The 18,264-nt window shown below is 42.6% G+C and overlaps 1 protein-coding gene across 3 annotated transcripts in view; it reads right to left on the bottom strand.

Annotated features, from left to right (window-relative positions):
* VIL1 (villin 1) overlaps window positions 1-18,264 on the bottom strand; it is a 48,163-nt gene that overhangs the window by 27,826 nt on the left and 2,073 nt on the right. For all 3 annotated transcript variants that reach the window (XM_066576025.1, XM_066576027.1, XM_066576026.1), the window contains exons 2-5: window positions 8,053-8,162; window positions 7,258-7,332; window positions 380-576; window positions 68-176 (exon numbers count right to left, since the gene is read on the bottom strand). In XM_066576025.1, the coding sequence (XP_066432122.1) occupies window positions 68-176; window positions 380-576; window positions 7,258-7,332; window positions 8,053-8,127 (456 nt within the window). In that variant the 5' untranslated portion in view covers window positions 8,128-8,162. The remainder of the gene's footprint in view (window positions 1-67; window positions 177-379; window positions 577-7,257; window positions 7,333-8,052; window positions 8,163-18,264) is intronic.

The raw sequence follows: 18,264 nt of genomic DNA, 5'->3' as shown, positions 1-18,264 counted from the left end.
TTATATAGCTTTGTACATCAAGATTATATCCACAAGTCAGAATTTTAATGGGAAAGCTATCAATCACCTCTCCAGCCAACACATTCTTCTTCCCCTTGACGTGTAGCAGACGTTTTATGTTGTATGTGTTCGTCTCCACCTGCTTCATTCCTGAGGCTACACCACCATTCTTGTACCTGAGACAAAGAGGAACATCACGTCATATTAGATATGTCTTCACCACAAACAGTTTAATTTCAGGCAATAATATTTAAAGGTACAGGTCCCCCTTTTTTGATCCTGCTACTATTATGCATCCCAGACTCCAGCCATTGGAGCGTGAACGTATGCAAAACCACTTTTGGCTGTCTGCGGCGGCTCGACTATTGATAATACTCACACTATGCCTTGTTTGAAATATCCCTTGAATGTGTCACTCTCATGACCCTGGGCTTCCCGATGCTGGACAGCAATTCCTCCCAGGTGGGTATCCATCTGTGTGGTGTAAATGGCAGCTGCCCCCTGCTCATCCGTGGAGGAATTATTCCCGATCCAGAAGTGCAGGTCATATGAAAATTTATTGCTGGTCTTATGAGTCTGTCGGGGAGGAATATGGAGAATTACAGAAAGATGTGAATCAACCCTTTCAGGACAAGGGATTTTTTATTCTTTTATTTTTGCTTCTTTTGCCATATTTTTTTCTCATTGATATAGCCGTAAGAGAACTTGATTTTTACTAAACGAGTTGTAATTTTAAACAGTAGCACTCAGTGGATCATATAATGTACTAAAAAACGTTAAAAAAAAATTAAGTGGGGAGAAATAAAAAAAAAAAAAAGGAATTGCGACTTTTTTTTGGAGGTAGTTTTTACAGCTTTTATAGTACAGTAAAAATTATGTATGAACTCAGTTGCTTTCCATCGCCATATTCAGACACCTATAACGATTGGGCTGTGTGAGGGCTCAATGTTTGGCAGGGTGAACTATAGTTTTTATTAGTACTTTTTTTGTAAACACATGTGTTTTTGATCACTTTTCAATCAATTTTTTTTGGGAGCCGGAATAACAAAAAAAAGACCTCGCGATTCTGGCATTCCATACTTTTTTTATGGGATACATTTCGTGATATTATTATAATAGTTTGGGCGTTTTCTTACTCAGTGAAACCAAATATGTGTGCTTTTTAATTGTTTCATTTTTTTATTGGAAAATGGTAAATGTTTTTTTTAAACTTTTAATATTTTTTCTATTAAATCTTTATTACACTTTAGTCCCCCACAGGACTAAACAGTTAAAGGAGATGTCTCGAGGCAGCAGTGAAATATTTTTTTTGCCCAGTCCCCCTTCTTCAGCATACATTACTAAGTACCAATGTAAATGGCTTTTAAAGCCGGTTCCTACTTACAGTTCTGGCGTTTCATGAACTTATAAAAAGTTTCCCAAAGATGGCCGCCGCTTCTTCTCCCTGCGCTTGCTTCAGCCCGACGTGCTCGCTCCCGAGACGCCGGTCACGCTTCGTATTAGCAGGGAGCTGTCCAGTGCTGATCCTTTCCCCCTGCACAAGTAACCCAGGCTTCGTAATAGCAGGGAGCTGTCCAGTGCTGAATTCTCAGCAGAAGGTACTGTAATGCCTCCCTGCAATTCACTTTCCACTGTTTTAGATGAAATAGTTTTTTCACCTAAATATATATGTGTGTGTATATATGCGTGTACACATTTTATATATATCTATCTATATATATAGATAGATATATATAGTATATATGTGTATGAGTATACGCATACGCGTATTCGTGAGTGTATATACACACACACATATATATATATATATATATATATATATATACACACACATACCCACACGTTTTTTTTATATGCGTGTGTATATATGTGTATGTGTGTATATATATATATATATATATATATATATATATATATATATATATATAATGTGTGTGTGTATATATGCGTGTACACATCTTTTATATATATATCTCTATATATCTATATATAGATATAGATATATAGAGATATATATATATAGTATACGTGTGTACGAGTATACGCATACGCGTATTCGTGAGTGTATATATACACACACATTATATATATATATATACACACATATATATATATATATATACCCACACGTGTTTGTATATGTGTGTGTGTATATATATATATATATATATATATATATATGTCTGTGTGTGTGTCTGTCTGTGTATATATATATATATCTCTATCTGTCTGTCTGTGTATATATATATATATATATCTCTATCTGTCTGTATATATATATATATCTATATCTGTCTATCTGTGTATATATATATATATATATATATATATATATATATATGTGTCTGTCTGTCTGTGTGTCTGTCTATATATATGTCTGTCTGTGTGTGTGTGTCTGTCTGTGTGTGTGTCCCGGCGGCGGGAGGCTCGGGCAGCATCGGGGGCACGGCGGCGGGAGGCTCGGGCAGCATCGGGGGCAGCATCGGGGGCACGGCGGCGGGAGGCTCGGGCAGCATCGGGAGGCTCGGGCAGCACGGCGGCGGGCTCGGGGGCAGGCGGTGGGATCCGGGGGCAGGCGGTGGGATCCGGGGGCAGGCGGTGGGATCCGGGGGCAGGCGGTGGGATCCGGGGGCAGGCAGGCGGTGGGATCCGGGGGCAGGCAGGCGGTGGGCTCCGGGGGCAGGCAGGCGGTGGGCTCCGGGGGCAGGCAGGCGGTGGGCTCCGGGGGCAGGCAGGCGGTGGGCTCCGGGGGCAGGCAGGCGGTGGGCTCCGGGGGCAGGCGGTGAGCTCCGGGGGCAGGCGGTGGGCTCCGGCAGCACGGCGGCGGGCTCGGGGGCAGGCGGTGGGATCCGGGGGCAGGCGGTGAGCTCCGGGGGCAGGCGGTGAGCTCCGGGGGCAGGCGGTGGGCTCCGGCAGCACGGCGGCGGGCTCGGGGGCAGGCGGTGGGATCCGGGGGCAGGCGGTGAGCTCCGGGGGCAGGCGGTGGGCTCCGGCAGCACGGCGGCGGGCTCGGGGGCAGGCGGTGGGCTCCGGGGGCAGGCGGTGGGCTCCGGGGGCAGGCGGTGGGCTCCGGGGGCAGGCGGTGGGCTCCGGGGACAGGCGACTTACATGGGCGGCTTCTCGGCTGGGCTTCTCGTCTCCGCTCGGCTGGGCTGCTGAACTTTCTGCACCTTTCTGCTCCAGCGCGCTCCCGAGAGGTTACAGCTCGTCTGCGCATGCGCAGAAGAGCTGTAGCGTCTAACACACTGAAGCGGCTCGCGCTGAGCAGAAGACCGGACTGCGCAAGCGCGTCTAAAAAAGCAAGCTGCCAGCGAATTTAGACGGAACCATGGAGACGAGGACGCTAGCAACGGAGCAGGTAAGTGGAATAACTTCTGTATGGCTCATATTTAATGCACGATGTACATTACAAAGTGCATTAATATGGCCATACGGAAGTGTATAACCCCACTTGGTTTCGCGAGACCACCCCTTTAACTGTGATCAGAGCTAACTGATCGTGGTAGTTGTCTGCAACTGTCTGCTTTCAAAAACAGCAGAACTCTGCTACCGAGCTCAATCCATATACACTTTATAACTGGATTACGTATATTCACATTATGTAATCCAGAGGGGGTTAAAGATACTAGAAGATTGGAGGGTCATTTATTAAAAAATGCCACAGGAATGGAGGCAGAGCACAAAGTGATAATTAAAGTTCAGTAGCTTTATTAGTTAATGTAAAAGCCAGCAGAACAGAGCCATGGGCAGGGCCACAGTTTGTCTGAAACATGTTAGGATTCTGCTGACTTTTAAATGAATTAAAAGAGCTGTACCAAGATAGATGATAAAAGTCAATCCCCACTGATTCCAAAAAGGGGTCCTATGTCCCCCTTACTGCAGGATCACAGCATCCCCCTCGGCAGCGAGGAGATCGAATGGAGAGCAGGTCGTACATGAGCGGTGCTGCTACATTCATTTTCAGTCAGATGGACGCTTGTACTCCGCTATTTCCATCAGCCCCACTAAAATGAATGAAGTGGCGCCACATATACACGACCGCTGCTTCATTCAGTATGATATTACTGTGGGTGGGTGTAGTGAGCCTGCAATGACAGAGGAGGGGAATATGGGACCAGGATCGGACTGGTCAACAGGGGAACAGGTAAATCCCTCCAAATGGGCCCTGAGCTAGGAGTGGATCCCCAAACAAATGGCGCATGGTGCTGTAGACCCACAACAATACATACTCATATGCAAAGTACAGCATCTGAAACAGGTAATATTTACAAGTAACTACTGAGTGGGCCCAGAATAAATTTTACTAGTAGGTCCTAGGCACCCCACTCCAACTCTGCAGAGGACCCCTTTTTTTCATGGTCATTGGGTTCTCAGCGGTGAGACCTCACCGATCTAACTTTTATCATCTATCCTGTGGATGAGTGATAAGAATCAATTGTAGAACAGCCCCTTTAAAAAATAGCTAGCATAGATTTTCGTTTTGGCTCATGGATGGTCCTAAATGCAGTCATAAATGTATTAAGACGCTTGCTCATGGGCCATTCACACAATAGACACAGCTGTACTGTATTTATGGGAGATTGTTTTAGGCCTGCTCCCTTTCAAAGGATTATGTCACGAGAAAATGACCAATTGTATAAATTTCGTGTTAAAAATACATTTTAAAATTTTTGTTGATTTTTTTTTTTTTTTTTGATGGCCCATGAGCTGGCTGTAAAGCATTTTTCTAAAAATTGCTGTAAAACAAATCTCTGCAGCAAAGGCAAGACGGCCCCATAGTCATGTACAGACAATAGAACACAAAGAGTCTTCTATCAGAAAATAAAAACAGATTAGAAAAAAAAAATGTTTTTAATTATATATATATATAAATCATATAACTCCTTTATTTATCCATCAACATCACCGTATAAAGGCTTGTTTTTTGCGGGACGAGTTGTGGTTTTTAATGGTGCTATTTAAAGTACCATATAATGTACTGAAAAACTTTTAAAAAAATTCTAAGTGAAGTAAAATGAAAAAAAACCCCAGACATTCCACCATCTTTCAGTGTGTCTTGTTTCTACGGCGCACAAACTGCAACAAAAGCGACATGATAACTTTATTCTATGGGTCAGTACAATTACTACGATACCAAACTTATATAGTTTTTTTTTACTGTACTACTCTTTTTTTTTTCAAAGACATTTAATTTTCTTCAATTATTTTCTGCCGTCATTTTGTGCGCGCAATAACTTTTTTATTTTTCCGTTGATGCAGTTCAGCAACAGCTCACTTTTATGGGATGTCCTGCATTTTCTGTTAGTACTAATGCAGAACACATACGACTTTTTGATCGCTTTTTATTGCGTTTTCTCTGGGAGACAGGGTGACTGAAAAAGTGCATTTCTGGCGTTCTTTTTTTTTTTTTTCGGACGACGTTCACCATGCGGAGTAAATAATGTGCTACTTTGATAGATCGGACTTTTACGGACGCAGCGATACCAAATATGTATTTTTATGATTTAGATATTTTAATTGCAGATATGGCAAAAAGGGGTGATTTAAACTTTTATTACTTTTTTTTCTTTTACAAATAAAAAAACCTTATTGATTTTTTTTTTTACTTAACTTTTGAGTCCCCCTGGGGGACTACAATATGCGATGCTTTGATCGCTCCTGCAGTATGACGTAATGCTATAGCATTACGTCATACTGCATTCTGACAGGCAGCCTATCAAGCCACCCTACAGGGATGGCTTGATAGGCAGTCTCCCAAGGCAGCCCTGGGGCCTTTCAGAAGGCCCCCGGCGGCCATGACACCTGCACGGCTCCCCCAATCTCACCGTGGGGGGGGGGCGTACAGGACTCCTGAACATCGTATGGGGGCTTTAAATGCCGCTGTCAAAATTGATGGCAGCATTTAAAAGGTTAGTAGTCGCGATCAGCTGAACGGACAATCGCGGCTATTGCCTGCGGATGTCAGCTGTAGTAAACAGCTGACGCCCGCGCTGTATGCAGAGAGGTCACCCCGCGACCTCTCTGTATACATACCCCGACGCTCCAGGAAGTAAATGTACGTCCTTTAGCGGGAAGGGGTTAAGGACATGGCCTATTTTTGACTTAAGGACACAACTATTTTTGGGGGATTTTCATTTCCACTTTTCAAGAGCCATAACTTTTTTATTTTTCCATCAATGGAGCCGTGTAAGGGATTGTTTTTTGTGTGGCTATACTTTTTATTGGTACCATTTTTGGGTGCATATAACGTATTGTAAACCTTTTTATTTTTTTTTGAGAGCAGGGAGAGAAAACACATCAATTCTACCATTGTTTTTTAATTTTATTTTTAACAGTGTCCATCAAAGAGCATAAATGACACAATAAATTTTTTTCTGCGGGTCGGTACAATTACAACAATACCAAAAACATTATAATTTTTTTACGTTTTTCCACTTTTGCACAAAAAAAACCTTTTCTTTTGGAAATAATTATTTTTGCATTATTGCATTCAAAGCCGCATAACTTTTTATTTTTCCATGGTTGGAGCTTTGTAAGCTCTTGTTTTTTGCGCAACGAGCTGTAATTTTTCTTTTTACCATTTTCGAGTACATATAGCTTCTTTGATCGTTCTATTGCACTTTTTTAAAGGCAAAATTAATAAAATAAGCGTATTTCCTCCTTTTGTAATTTTTTTTGCTGAGCAGGATAATTAGTGTACTCAAATTATAGCACAGGTCGTTACAGACACGATGATAGCACACGTGGCGTTTTTCTTAAATTTTTAATTCTTATCATATAAATAGGGAAAAATAAGCAAAAAAGGTTTTTCTCATTTTTTAAAAATGCTTTTTTATACTATTTCTTTTAAGATCACTTGAGATCCACATGACGTAAGATTACTTGCCTTAAGTACCACCCTGCCATGATGTAACCTTATGTCCTGTGGCGTTAAGGGGTTAAGAAATGATGCCAATATAAAGTCAATATGTGGTAAATGTTAATTATTAACTATTTTATGTGGTAAGATCATCATCATTATACTATCGGAAACCCGTCATGTGTGGTAAGATTATCATGCTTATAAGCAGAGGAAAAAAAAATTGTGAAAACTGCTAATTTTATATACTTTTTGGTATTTTTCTCAAACAAATACGGAATGTATTGACCAAAATTTACAACTAACGTAAAGTATAACAGACGTAGACATCATGCCGAGGCTGGAGAATTGGCTGTAATTGCTGATTCTAATGAGCTAGAATGGAAGGTTGTACTCACCATGAGGAGGACATAACAATCTCCATCAAAGAAGTTTCCAAAGGATTTTTCTGGAATGGGAACCATCTCCATTTTCTAGGAGCAAAATTCAGAAATGGAATTAGGAGTAAAAGTAGACACTAAATTTATCGGTAACTGCAGGAGTGAAATCCTGTGAACCTCACTATAGTAAATGCAGGGGTGAACATAACCATATCAAGGACTTCCAGATTTTCAGGCTGTTTCGTACGTTTCCCTGCTAAGACAAGGAGAGTGGAAATGTCCTCTCTCTCTAATGTGATGGCCTAAAGCTATTAGAAATTGGGAGCACAGAACACCGGAGAGTGGGAAGTAGAGAGCTGAATCTCTGGACACCAGGGATTAGATCTCCAAATCACTGGACACCAAGGACTCGAGCACCAAATCACTGGATGCCAAGGAATGGGGTAACCAAAATCAGTGAACACGGAGGAATGGCGCACTAAATAACTGGACATCTGGTACTGCAGCACCAAATCACTGGACTCCAGAGACTGAAGAACCAAATCACTGGACACCAGAGACTGGAGCATGAAATGACTGGACACTTGGGAGTGGAGCACCAAATCACTGGACACAGGAAATTGGAGCACTAAACCACCAGGAACTAGGGATTTGGGCAATAAATCAGCGAACAAAAGTGACTAGAACACCAAACGATTCAACATTAGGGTACCAAGCCACTAGGAACTGTGCCACTAAACCATGAGAATTTTGTATCTTCCTACTAGAGTTCTTTCTTAACAACAATGCTATAGTTCTAACAACAGTAGTTACCTCTATTCTCCATATCTGCAGTCCTGGGGTGGTTTTATTCAGGGTCTTTGTTACTTTTTCTGTGAGTTCGGCCATTTTGGAAAATTCTTAGATCACAAGTCACCTGGAATCTGAAATGAAAATTCAGGGGAGAACTGGCATCAGTACTGTGTATAAATAGATATGTATAATGTACTGGTGTATATGATATATGGGCTGTCTGCAAGTTTGCAATGGCAGATGGTAGAACAGTTGAGCAGGTTCCTTTTACAGATTTTGGAAGAAAGCAGCCATGTCTTTCCTGTCTTGACTGACCCTATTATTAGTAGCTGTGCTGGTCATCAACCATCTTTGCCAAATGTGGCTGCAACTAAGAAACCAATGGTTATCAATGTTACCAACTGACCTAAGAGGACAAATTGTGGGTAGTGGGGCAGAATATAATTGATGGTAACAGGATAGCCATAGCGTGAAGTGACATGGTGATCTTTGATCTTGGCATCACCCATATACATTTCTAGAAGTTGTCAGATGAGGCTACCAAACAATGAGCTGGTAGAAGTGCAAGTATAATTGTCCTGTCATTACTTATATGCTCAGATAGGATAAAGAGGTCAGATGGGCCATTATTTTACACTTGGTTATATCTCAATATGGTATCCGTAATCATATTTTAGTAAATTTCTTCTACTTCGGTAAAATATTTTATTTTCAGTGTTACAACATTCATAGATTCATACCATTTTTACTTTTCCCTCCATGGAGATTTTGGGAGGTATAAAACTTTTTGATCACTTTTTATTTGTTTTTTGGGAGGCATAATAAATAAAATCCAGCAATTTTATGTTTATTTTCCTTTATTTTTTGTTACAATGTTCAACGTGTGTTATAAGTAATGCAGTCGTTAAAATAAACGGGTCATTATAGATGCGGCAATATGAATATTAACATTTTTTATTTTTATATGAAGACAGGATTTTGCAAGAGAAAAGTGGGATTTTTCTTTTTTTGTTTGTATTTAAAAAAACAACTTTGTGATCTTCTTATTGCTAGTATAATACACTGCAATACTTCTATTCTACAGTGTATTAGGATAGTAAACTTTTCTGACTGTAATTTTTTTCAGTGTTTCCACTGCGGAAAATCCATAGCATTTCTGCAACGGGTGAACGCATGCTAAATATAACAGGCAGCTTATTATGCTCTGCCTCCGACAGGCTTGAAGGCAATTGCTGCCATGGCAACCCATAGGCACGCTGTGATTGCCTTTGGTTGGGTAGGGGTCCTTTTAAACGGGACGATTGTTGGGGACTTAAGTACCCAACAGTCATCCCAAAGATTATCATTCCTATGCTTTCATGCACGAGTGATACTTGTTCAGCGAATGCAGGCGGAGCGGGCTGGAGATCAATTCCTTTGTTTAATTGTTATGTTGCATAAACTGAATGATGAACGACAATCAAATGAATTATATTGGTCGCTCACGTGCTGGTTGTGTTTACACTGAATGACTATTGTTTGCACAATCCAGCGATAAACTGAATGATATGCGTTCCGTGTAAACGGGCCGCTGACAAGCCGTGCTGAGAAACACAGCCTTACAGCAACTGGAACAGGATGAAGGCAAAAAATACAACTGTTTCCTATAGAAGTGAATCATTGTCACCATGGAACCAACACTTACTCCCGGTAAATACACAACACTGCGCTACATTTACAGGATGCAATCTGATGATGTCACACGAGGCCATTTATAGACCAGATTTATATTCACAGTAGCCTGCAAATATTTAGAGGAGTAGCTTCAAACTCTAGTCTGATAATAAAGCCATTCCTGGTCCTTGACCAACGGGTGACAACGATGAGCCTCATTTATCAATACTGTCTGAAAGAAAACTTGTGTTGCCCCTAGCAACCAATCACAGCGCAGCTTTCATTTTAACTAAGCAGTAAAAGATATAGCAACCAATCACAGTGCAGCTTTTATTTGACCTCAGCAGTATAAAAATAGCAACCAATCACAGCGCAGCTTTCACTTTACCTCAGCAGTATAAGACATAGCAACCAATCACAGCGCAGCTTTCATTTTACTTCAGCTGTATAAGGCCGCTCTCACACCGACCACTTTTTACAACGATTAGCGCGGCGTCCCGAGCGCCGTGCTAATCACAGTACGACACTCCCATTGTTTTCGATGGGGCCTCACAGACTTGCACTCAAATGCAACCTTATGCCTGGGTTCACACGGGGCGGATTTGCCGTGGAAATTACGTACGGAATTTAACTGCGGCAAGTCCGCCTGCGGCAGCTAATTCAGGGATAAGCCAGCCATGTTGACGAGATCTCGTCCACATAAGATGGCAAAGCTGGCAGAAGCCAGCACTGTGGCACGGATTCGCCGGCCGCAGCATGTCCATTCTTTTTTTTTTCCTGTTGTGGCCACGCTCTTATCTATGGGAGCGCCGGCCGCAACGGAAAAGCATGCAGTCAAGCCGCTCCAAAACCTGCGGCTAAGCGCCATGCGTTTCGAAGCAGCGCTTTCCCAGCGGAAATCTCACGTTTTTTCGCTGCAGCCAAACCACGAGATTTCTGCCAGGAATACGCTGTGTGGGAACCCAGCCGCTTAACACCACGATTTTTGAGAGCTGTCTATTTTATTTTTCAGCATTTTCATGTTTTTAGCGCACTTTATCACCCATCACAATGATGGGGTGCATTAAATCGTGCTGTCAAATGCTGTACCATGCGTTCAAACATGCAGCTCGAAACAATGGTAAAATGCGCGGTTTCGAGCAGCGTTTATATGAACACGTGAGAGAGTGGCCTAAGAAATTAAAGCTATGTTTTGACTGGTTGCTATGGGCAACAAAAGCAGGTTGTTGGTTTTTTAGCTCAGATAAAAGCTCCTTCTGTAGGCTCCGGCCAGTAACCATGGCCGCGAGATGGCAATACCCCTTTAATTCTGTGTATCTAACCTCACCATCTGTGATATAGTCTGCCACAGCAGTGTATCTAATCTTATCGTATGTTATACGGTCTACCAAACAAAGTATCTAATTATATCATGAGGGGCGGCCGAGCGCAGACAGTAGTCTGTAGACCAGCCAGGTCAGTTGCCCCAGCTGCCGTAATTTAGAAGTCATCAGGTCAGTGCTGCCCGCCTCTGATTCTCACGTGGGCATTAATTGATCATTTGAACCCTAAGGCCCAATGTCCACAGGCAAAATGGATTTAATACTCCGCGCCCATAGGGAATCATTGGACACCCGCAGGTAATTAAATACCTGCAGATGTCATTTTTCCCTGGCGCGCGGATCGCACATGCGGGAAACCACCTGCAGCATGCTCCATTTTGTGCGGGTTTCCCAGACGGACGGCTCCCGCGGCTTCCATTGAAGCCTATGGAATCCGTCCGGTCCCGTGGCACACCGGCAACTGTCACTTCGTTCATGCCGTAGGACCACGGAAAAGCAGTATTTAAAAAAAAAAAATGTACACAGAGTATGCACGTGGCACGCTGCCGGTGTGCCAAGCCCATGAGCCAGGCAAAAGAAAGAAGATACGGCCATGACGGAGGGGAGATCCGCAGTGTCCGGAGAGGTGAGTATAATCGATTTTGAGGCCTCATGTCTGTGGGAAAGAAGGGATTGCAATTTTTTTTTTGTGTCGCCCCTTGTGAGAGAGGACTAAAACTGCTGCAAAATTCAGTCATGCTTTTTGCCACAGATCCAGACGTGGATTAACCCTTACAAAATGTGGAATTCCTAAGTGTTTCATTAGTGTTCGTGTACTTAATGTGTGCCCCAAGACAACTCTTCTTCTTCCAATGTGGCCCAGAGATGCCAAAAGTTTGGACACGCCTGCACTATAGCCTATAAGGCTAGTGCACTTTTTCACATGGATCGATTGGGTGAAAAAAACTAAACACTGCAAGTCCTATTCTTCTGTATCATGGATGGCACATGCAATGTCCGCTCTTTAAGAAATTTTCAGCTCTCACAATTCACTGCTCAAGTCAGTCCTTTATCGTATAGCAGTAAATTATGCAGGATATGTTTCGGCCCATCTTAGTCTTCCTCAACCGCCATATGGACGAAAATAGGACATGCAGTTTCCACTGTCCCCATAGATTATACAGCGGTGTCCATGTGTTGTCCCATGCAAGTTGCATCCGAGAATCTTGGGCGCAACTCGCACATGGCCGTCTGAAGTCTTTCATGTGATATCTGCAGAGCTAGTGTATCTAAGCCTATTCTGTGTGATACTGTTTGCTGAGCCGATATATCTAAGGCTATCAATGTGAGATGAGTATAATGCAACCCAATAATTCTGTGTATCTAATCCTATCATGTGTGATGCTGTCCGATCAGTTGGTGTATCTGCAGTAGGTCTAGTTTGTGGTACTATTTGCTGAGCCATGTATGTAAAACTATCTCATGTAATATGGTCTGCTGAGCAAGCGTATTAAAGCTTATCATGTGCAATAGTCCATGCATAGCGGGTATCTAAGCCTATGTGATACTGCCTGCAAATGTTCTATCATATTGATAAGACACATACCGAAACACAATTGCTTTCCTATAATAACAAAGTTGCTTGTCTATTAATGTGTAATAATTAAAATGATACTTTGACCTTGTTCATAATACTTCAGGGAAGGGCAGAAGAGGAATTTGCCCCCTTTGGGAGTGGCAAAAAGTATTGTATTTGTCCCGTGTATGCCATCTGAAGACATATTCTGGAACTGAGAATATTATGGTTTCTCTTACTGAGAACAATCACAGGAGGAAGAGGAGTCATGTAGCTTTGCAAGACGTGGAGCAAAAATATCTGGCCAAGCAGACCTAAGGGGGGTAATTGCCCCCAGCCTACATCCACCTGGCGCCTCCCCTACATGTAGTTGGCTGGTGTATGGGTCATACGTAGCTAAGGGTCCCTTCGCGCTTGCAATAAAATGCGATGCGAGAGTGAGTGAAAATGCATAATTATGCAACCAAGAATTTTCAATGGTTTCATTCTCATTTGTGATGTTGCGTTAAAAAAAAATCAAAGTGTGCCCTATCTTTCTGCGTTTTGCTTATTTTTTTTATCTCCCATGTTGCCCTATGGAGCGTACTTTTTATCATATCGCAAAGTACGAACTTGCGATTTTCGTGCAATGTAATGCGTTAACCTTAGAAACTCCTATTGTGTATCGCGAGCAAAACGCGCGATAAGATCGCAAGCGGCAGCAATGTTTTTGCAAGAAAAAGCATAGCTGCCGTTCAGATATCTCATGAACAAAATTGCGATTTTGACTCAAATTTTCTTGCTGCAAAATCGCAATTGCTAGTATGAAGGAGCCCTAAGGCTGGTCATGCCGCCGTATAACCAGCATTTACCCAGGTGATGTAATGGCTGTTATTTCTCTGTTCAGCTTCTTCTGCGTTCTGTATGGGTAACAATTGCTGGGTGACAACCACTACCTGCAGTCATTAAGGCTGGGGAAACACAAAGACTTCTTGTAGCGTGACTTTCCAATTTTAACCATTCAATAAGAGCTAAAGCTCACAGGAGTGCACTTAGTAGCATGAAATTCAGAGTATTCCCATGGACTGCAGCTGTAGTTTGATAGTTAAAATTGGAAAGCTACACTACAAAAAGTCTCCATGTAGCCCCAGCCTTAAGGGAACCTGTCATGTCGGCAGGGCAGCAGCGTCACTTACTTGGCTCTACAGCAGCGGTCCTGCTAACTCCAATGATGCTCCCACTGGTGCTGTGAATGTGTCAGTTGGATGGTCTCCACTACCTACTGTCAATAGATGATGTCAGGCTCGATTGACTGTGAGCATTGAGAACCGCCTACCGGACATAGTCACCCTGAAACTAAGAGGAGCCTGTATGAGGAATGGGTGTGAGTAGGAGGAAAAAAGAGCGCGTGACTGCTGTGCGCAGTCCCTATTGGGGACATATAGTATACCTTGTAAATTGTGATCCTGATCTCCTAAAAGCCCCGTAATGTCCCATGAGGAGGTAAAGTTCAGTGCTGCAACGCTCTGCACACTGCCTCCTTGTGACTGTGGCATTGGTAAACTATTTCAGTATTTGGGCCTCACTTTTAAAGGGCCATTCCAGTGAAAACACATTTTGCGTCACTGCTCTCCTCACCCGATTGTGTCTCACACTGTGAACATCTCTTATGTATTTTGCAGTCCCTTTCATGCAATGCAGCCTCCCATTCCCTACATTAGAATCAGGTATAGAGTTTACAGAGTGCTGTTCAGGGTGCAATCCAAGGGAGAGGGGAAGTTAGCAGCTATTATCAAGCCTCCATCATAACCATACAGACAAGCTGCAGATCTTCCAAATTTGAGAATTAGCCTAAAATCTAATCTGTAATAAATTCCAAATAGGACAAATCCAAACAGTTACAATCTCCATAAAAATCAGTTCTCTCCATTTAATATCTGGTCGGTCACCATACGATGAACAAAGCAGTGCATCTTATAGTTGATTTCTGACAAGACTTCCGCATTTTCATCCAGCATAACCACTACATACATGACATTACAATTATTTGATTCTTTTATACAATAAGGGCTCCTACCCACTAGCGTTTTTTTAAGGCTGCGATATTGCTGCGCTTTTTAATGCGAAAGTCAATGGGACTTTCTAATGTTAAAATCGCATCACACAAAAATCGCAAGCACAAACTTGCAATTTTAGTGCAAAGCGATTTTAACATTAGAAAGTCCCATTGACTTCTGTATTAAAAAACTCAGCGATATCGCAGCGTTAAAAAACGCTAGTGGGTAGAAGCCCTGATTGTACATTACAATCAATAACTGGGCTAATTCTTCTGAAGATAAAGTGAATCTTTATCTCTGAGCTTCATATTATAGGTTACATATCAAATTAATCAACATAAAGATTAGAGTCACTGTGTACATACATTACTTATCCTGAACTGAACTGGAGTTACATTCTGTATTTTACTCCAGAGCTGCACTCACTATTCTGCTGGTGGAGTCACTGTGTACATATATTACTTATCCTTTACTGATTTTGAGTTACATCTTGCATTATACTCCAGAGCTGCGCTCACTATTCTGCTGGTGGAGTCACTGTGTACATACATTACTTGTCCTGTACTGATCCTAATTTACATCTTGTATTATACCCCAGATCTGCACTCACTATTCTGCTGGATTTACTGTGTAAATATATTACATTACTTATCCTGTACTAATCCTGAATTACATCTTCTATTCTACTCCAGAGCTGCACTCACTATTCTGCTGGTGGAGTCACTGTGTACATACATTACTTATCCTGTACTGATCCTGAGTTACATCCTGTATTATACTCCAGAGCTGCACTCACTATTCTGCTGGTGGAATCACTGTGTACATCAGTGATTCCCACCTGGGGTGTCGCGGCTCTCTGGCTGGAAATCACGTTGGTATTATTGTATCTTGTGGCCACCAGGAAGTTCTAGTGGAGACAAGATTGACAGGGGGTTGACGCCCCCTAATGCTGATTGGCCACCAGCTTCCTGCTTGTCATCAGGCTGACAGGTCCTGGCAGTCAGGGAAAGCAGTGGCAATGGCGTTGAGAGAGGTGCAGCTGCTACAGGAGCCAGGTGAGCAGTACAACACACCAGCCTCGCTCTCGGCGGCAGTCCTGTCCTACCTTCACTCCCCGCTGTCACATGGCATTTTACTGGGGTCGTTGCCGCCGTCAGTCGTCCCCAAACTCTGCTCCCCCCTCTTACTCTCCCCTTTACTGGGGCTGCCGGCTGTCATCTCCCACCTGCGGTCCCCGTTGTAACTCCAGCCATCTTCCCTGTACTGTCCCCATTCTCGTCGACTGTCCTCTTCCCCTTACCAGCCATGCTTTCTGTGTCCAAGTGTGCTGCCGCTGGGCCCGCTGTCACTGTCCCCGTGTCCCCTGTAGTGAGGCCGCAATAGTGGGGCCCCTATTACTACTGGGGCTGCAATAGGGGTCACCTGTTACTACTGGGGGCACAATAGGGGTCAGCTATTACTTTCGGGGCTGCAATAATTACTACCGAGGCCACTGTGGGGGTCACCATTACTACCGGGGCCACCAATATAGGGGGTCGCTTTTACTAGTGGGGCTACCAATATAGGGGGTCGCTATTACTAGTGGGGTTACCAATATAGGGGGTCACTATTACTACTGGGGCCAACAATATAGGGGGTCGCTATTACTACTGGGGCCACCAACATGGGGGGGGGGGAACACTATTACTACACGGGGCTAATTAGTTGTGGAATCTATAGTAGCTGTAGCAGCAAAGTGGATAAGATTTCGAAAATCATCAACACGGTGTGCAAACAATCTGTACAAAACCCATGTGGACACTGACATGCGGTGCGGGATTTAATTCCACAACATGTTAATTTAAAATATAATGTATATCAATAGCCCATCCAGCTCTGTTCCCTGTGTGTTTTTTTAAACAGCCCTGTCCTTTTTATAATGATGGAGGTAAAAATCATACGTTGTAATAAGCCACACCCTAGCCACACCTCTGACCACACCATAGCCACACCCCTAACCACATCCCCTTTTGGTAGGGGTGTCCTGCCATAAAGTTTTTTCCCAGGTGTGCCCCAAGGCTGAAATGGTTGGGAAACACTGGTGTACATACATTACTTATCCTGTACCAATCTTGAGTTATGCAAATAGATTGCATTATTGTCGGATCTCGTTTACACTAGAAGTTTTGTGATGCAATTAATGACAAATGAGTGTTTGCAATGATCCTGAATAAAATGTTTGCACAGCTGATTACTGGCCTGAGTAATTGGGCCTTCACTGCTCCCTGTACTGAAGGAGGGTAGCAGTTTTGTTAGGGGACTACATAATGAGTAAGCAAGAATGTGTTTGCAGCTCTAGAGAATACAGGTAATACTGATTGCAACAAGATAAGTATCAAATCTAGGTGTACAACTTTATAAATAAATTATATTTATATACAACAAACTGTAAAATGCTGCTCAAAGGTAATAGAAAAATAGCATAAAAACCCAAATATAATAAATGATTTTTATGGTTTTTAGTTAGCGGGTGAACTTCTTACAGAAACCTGTCAATCGCCAATATTTCTGGTTTCAATGGTGGCTTCACACGGGTGTATGTGCAATTGCACTATGAACAAGGGGTTTTTTTGCGCCTTATGACATATTATACTGCACTTTTTGTGCCCTCAGGGCATGTTATTTTGCGTACGGGACACAACCACATCCGGATTTAAATAGCTATGTAGCCTAATGATTTCCAGATGTGTTCTATTTACAGAAGAATTGCGTAGCATATTGTGCATCTCCTTGTGCATTGCGCATGCATTTACTCATAGACCTCTATGGGGACCTTTGGTGCGCAAATTTGTACAAAAGTAGGGCATGCTGCATTTTTATGCATGCAATAATAAAGGGAGTATAAAGGAGCCTATTGAAATTGATGGGTTCTATACTCTGCGTATTGCACGCTCAAATTTGGAAACAAAAATGCATGCAAATGCGCCCGTGTGAATATGCCCTAGGGAATAGCAAAAACAACTCAAATCCATATAAAGTTCCTTATTTCTGCATATGCAGAATTCTGCCGCATTTCAGACTGTGCAAGTCATAGCTATACCTTACAGACATTTAGGCACTGAACCAATACCTCCAATGTATAAAAAAATGTGACAGGCTGATGACGCTTCCTGACACTGACCTGAGCTACAACGAAGGGCTTGTGCTGAAACGCATCGGAGTTGTATTTACAGTAAGAACTTTCCTTTCTATATATAATTTCAGGGCTGTGGATTCTCGGGTTCTCCTGCTCCTATTGTATCATGGGGAAGCTGGGAGTTCACCACATGATTGTCTGTGGTTTTATAATAGTGTTATCATTATGTTACAGACAGTAAAAACCACAACAGCAATAGCCGAATATCAGACATCAGAAAACTAAGTGCGGCTGGCGTCACCTATGAGACCCATCACAGGCTGCGTTAGGGCTCAGGTCAGGGTTTCTGTGTCTCTGCTCTGTTTTTGAATGAGAGAAACTGATATAAAATGGACTAAAACATCCGTTTTTTTCAGCATTGATTTCAATGGGGATTTAAATAAACGGAAAGCAAATGCAAAGGCCCCGTTTGCTTCCATTCCATAATGCTGCACTATTTTTCCATCCAAAAAAGGGGAACCTGATGAAATAGAAGTAAACTAAGTCCTTTCT

This window comes from Eleutherodactylus coqui, chromosome 8 (assembly GCF_035609145.1).
Source record: "Eleutherodactylus coqui strain aEleCoq1 chromosome 8, aEleCoq1.hap1, whole genome shotgun sequence".
Taxonomy (NCBI): Eukaryota; Metazoa; Chordata; class Amphibia; order Anura; family Eleutherodactylidae; genus Eleutherodactylus; species Eleutherodactylus coqui.
This window is presented reverse-complemented; position numbering and strand designations above follow the sequence as displayed.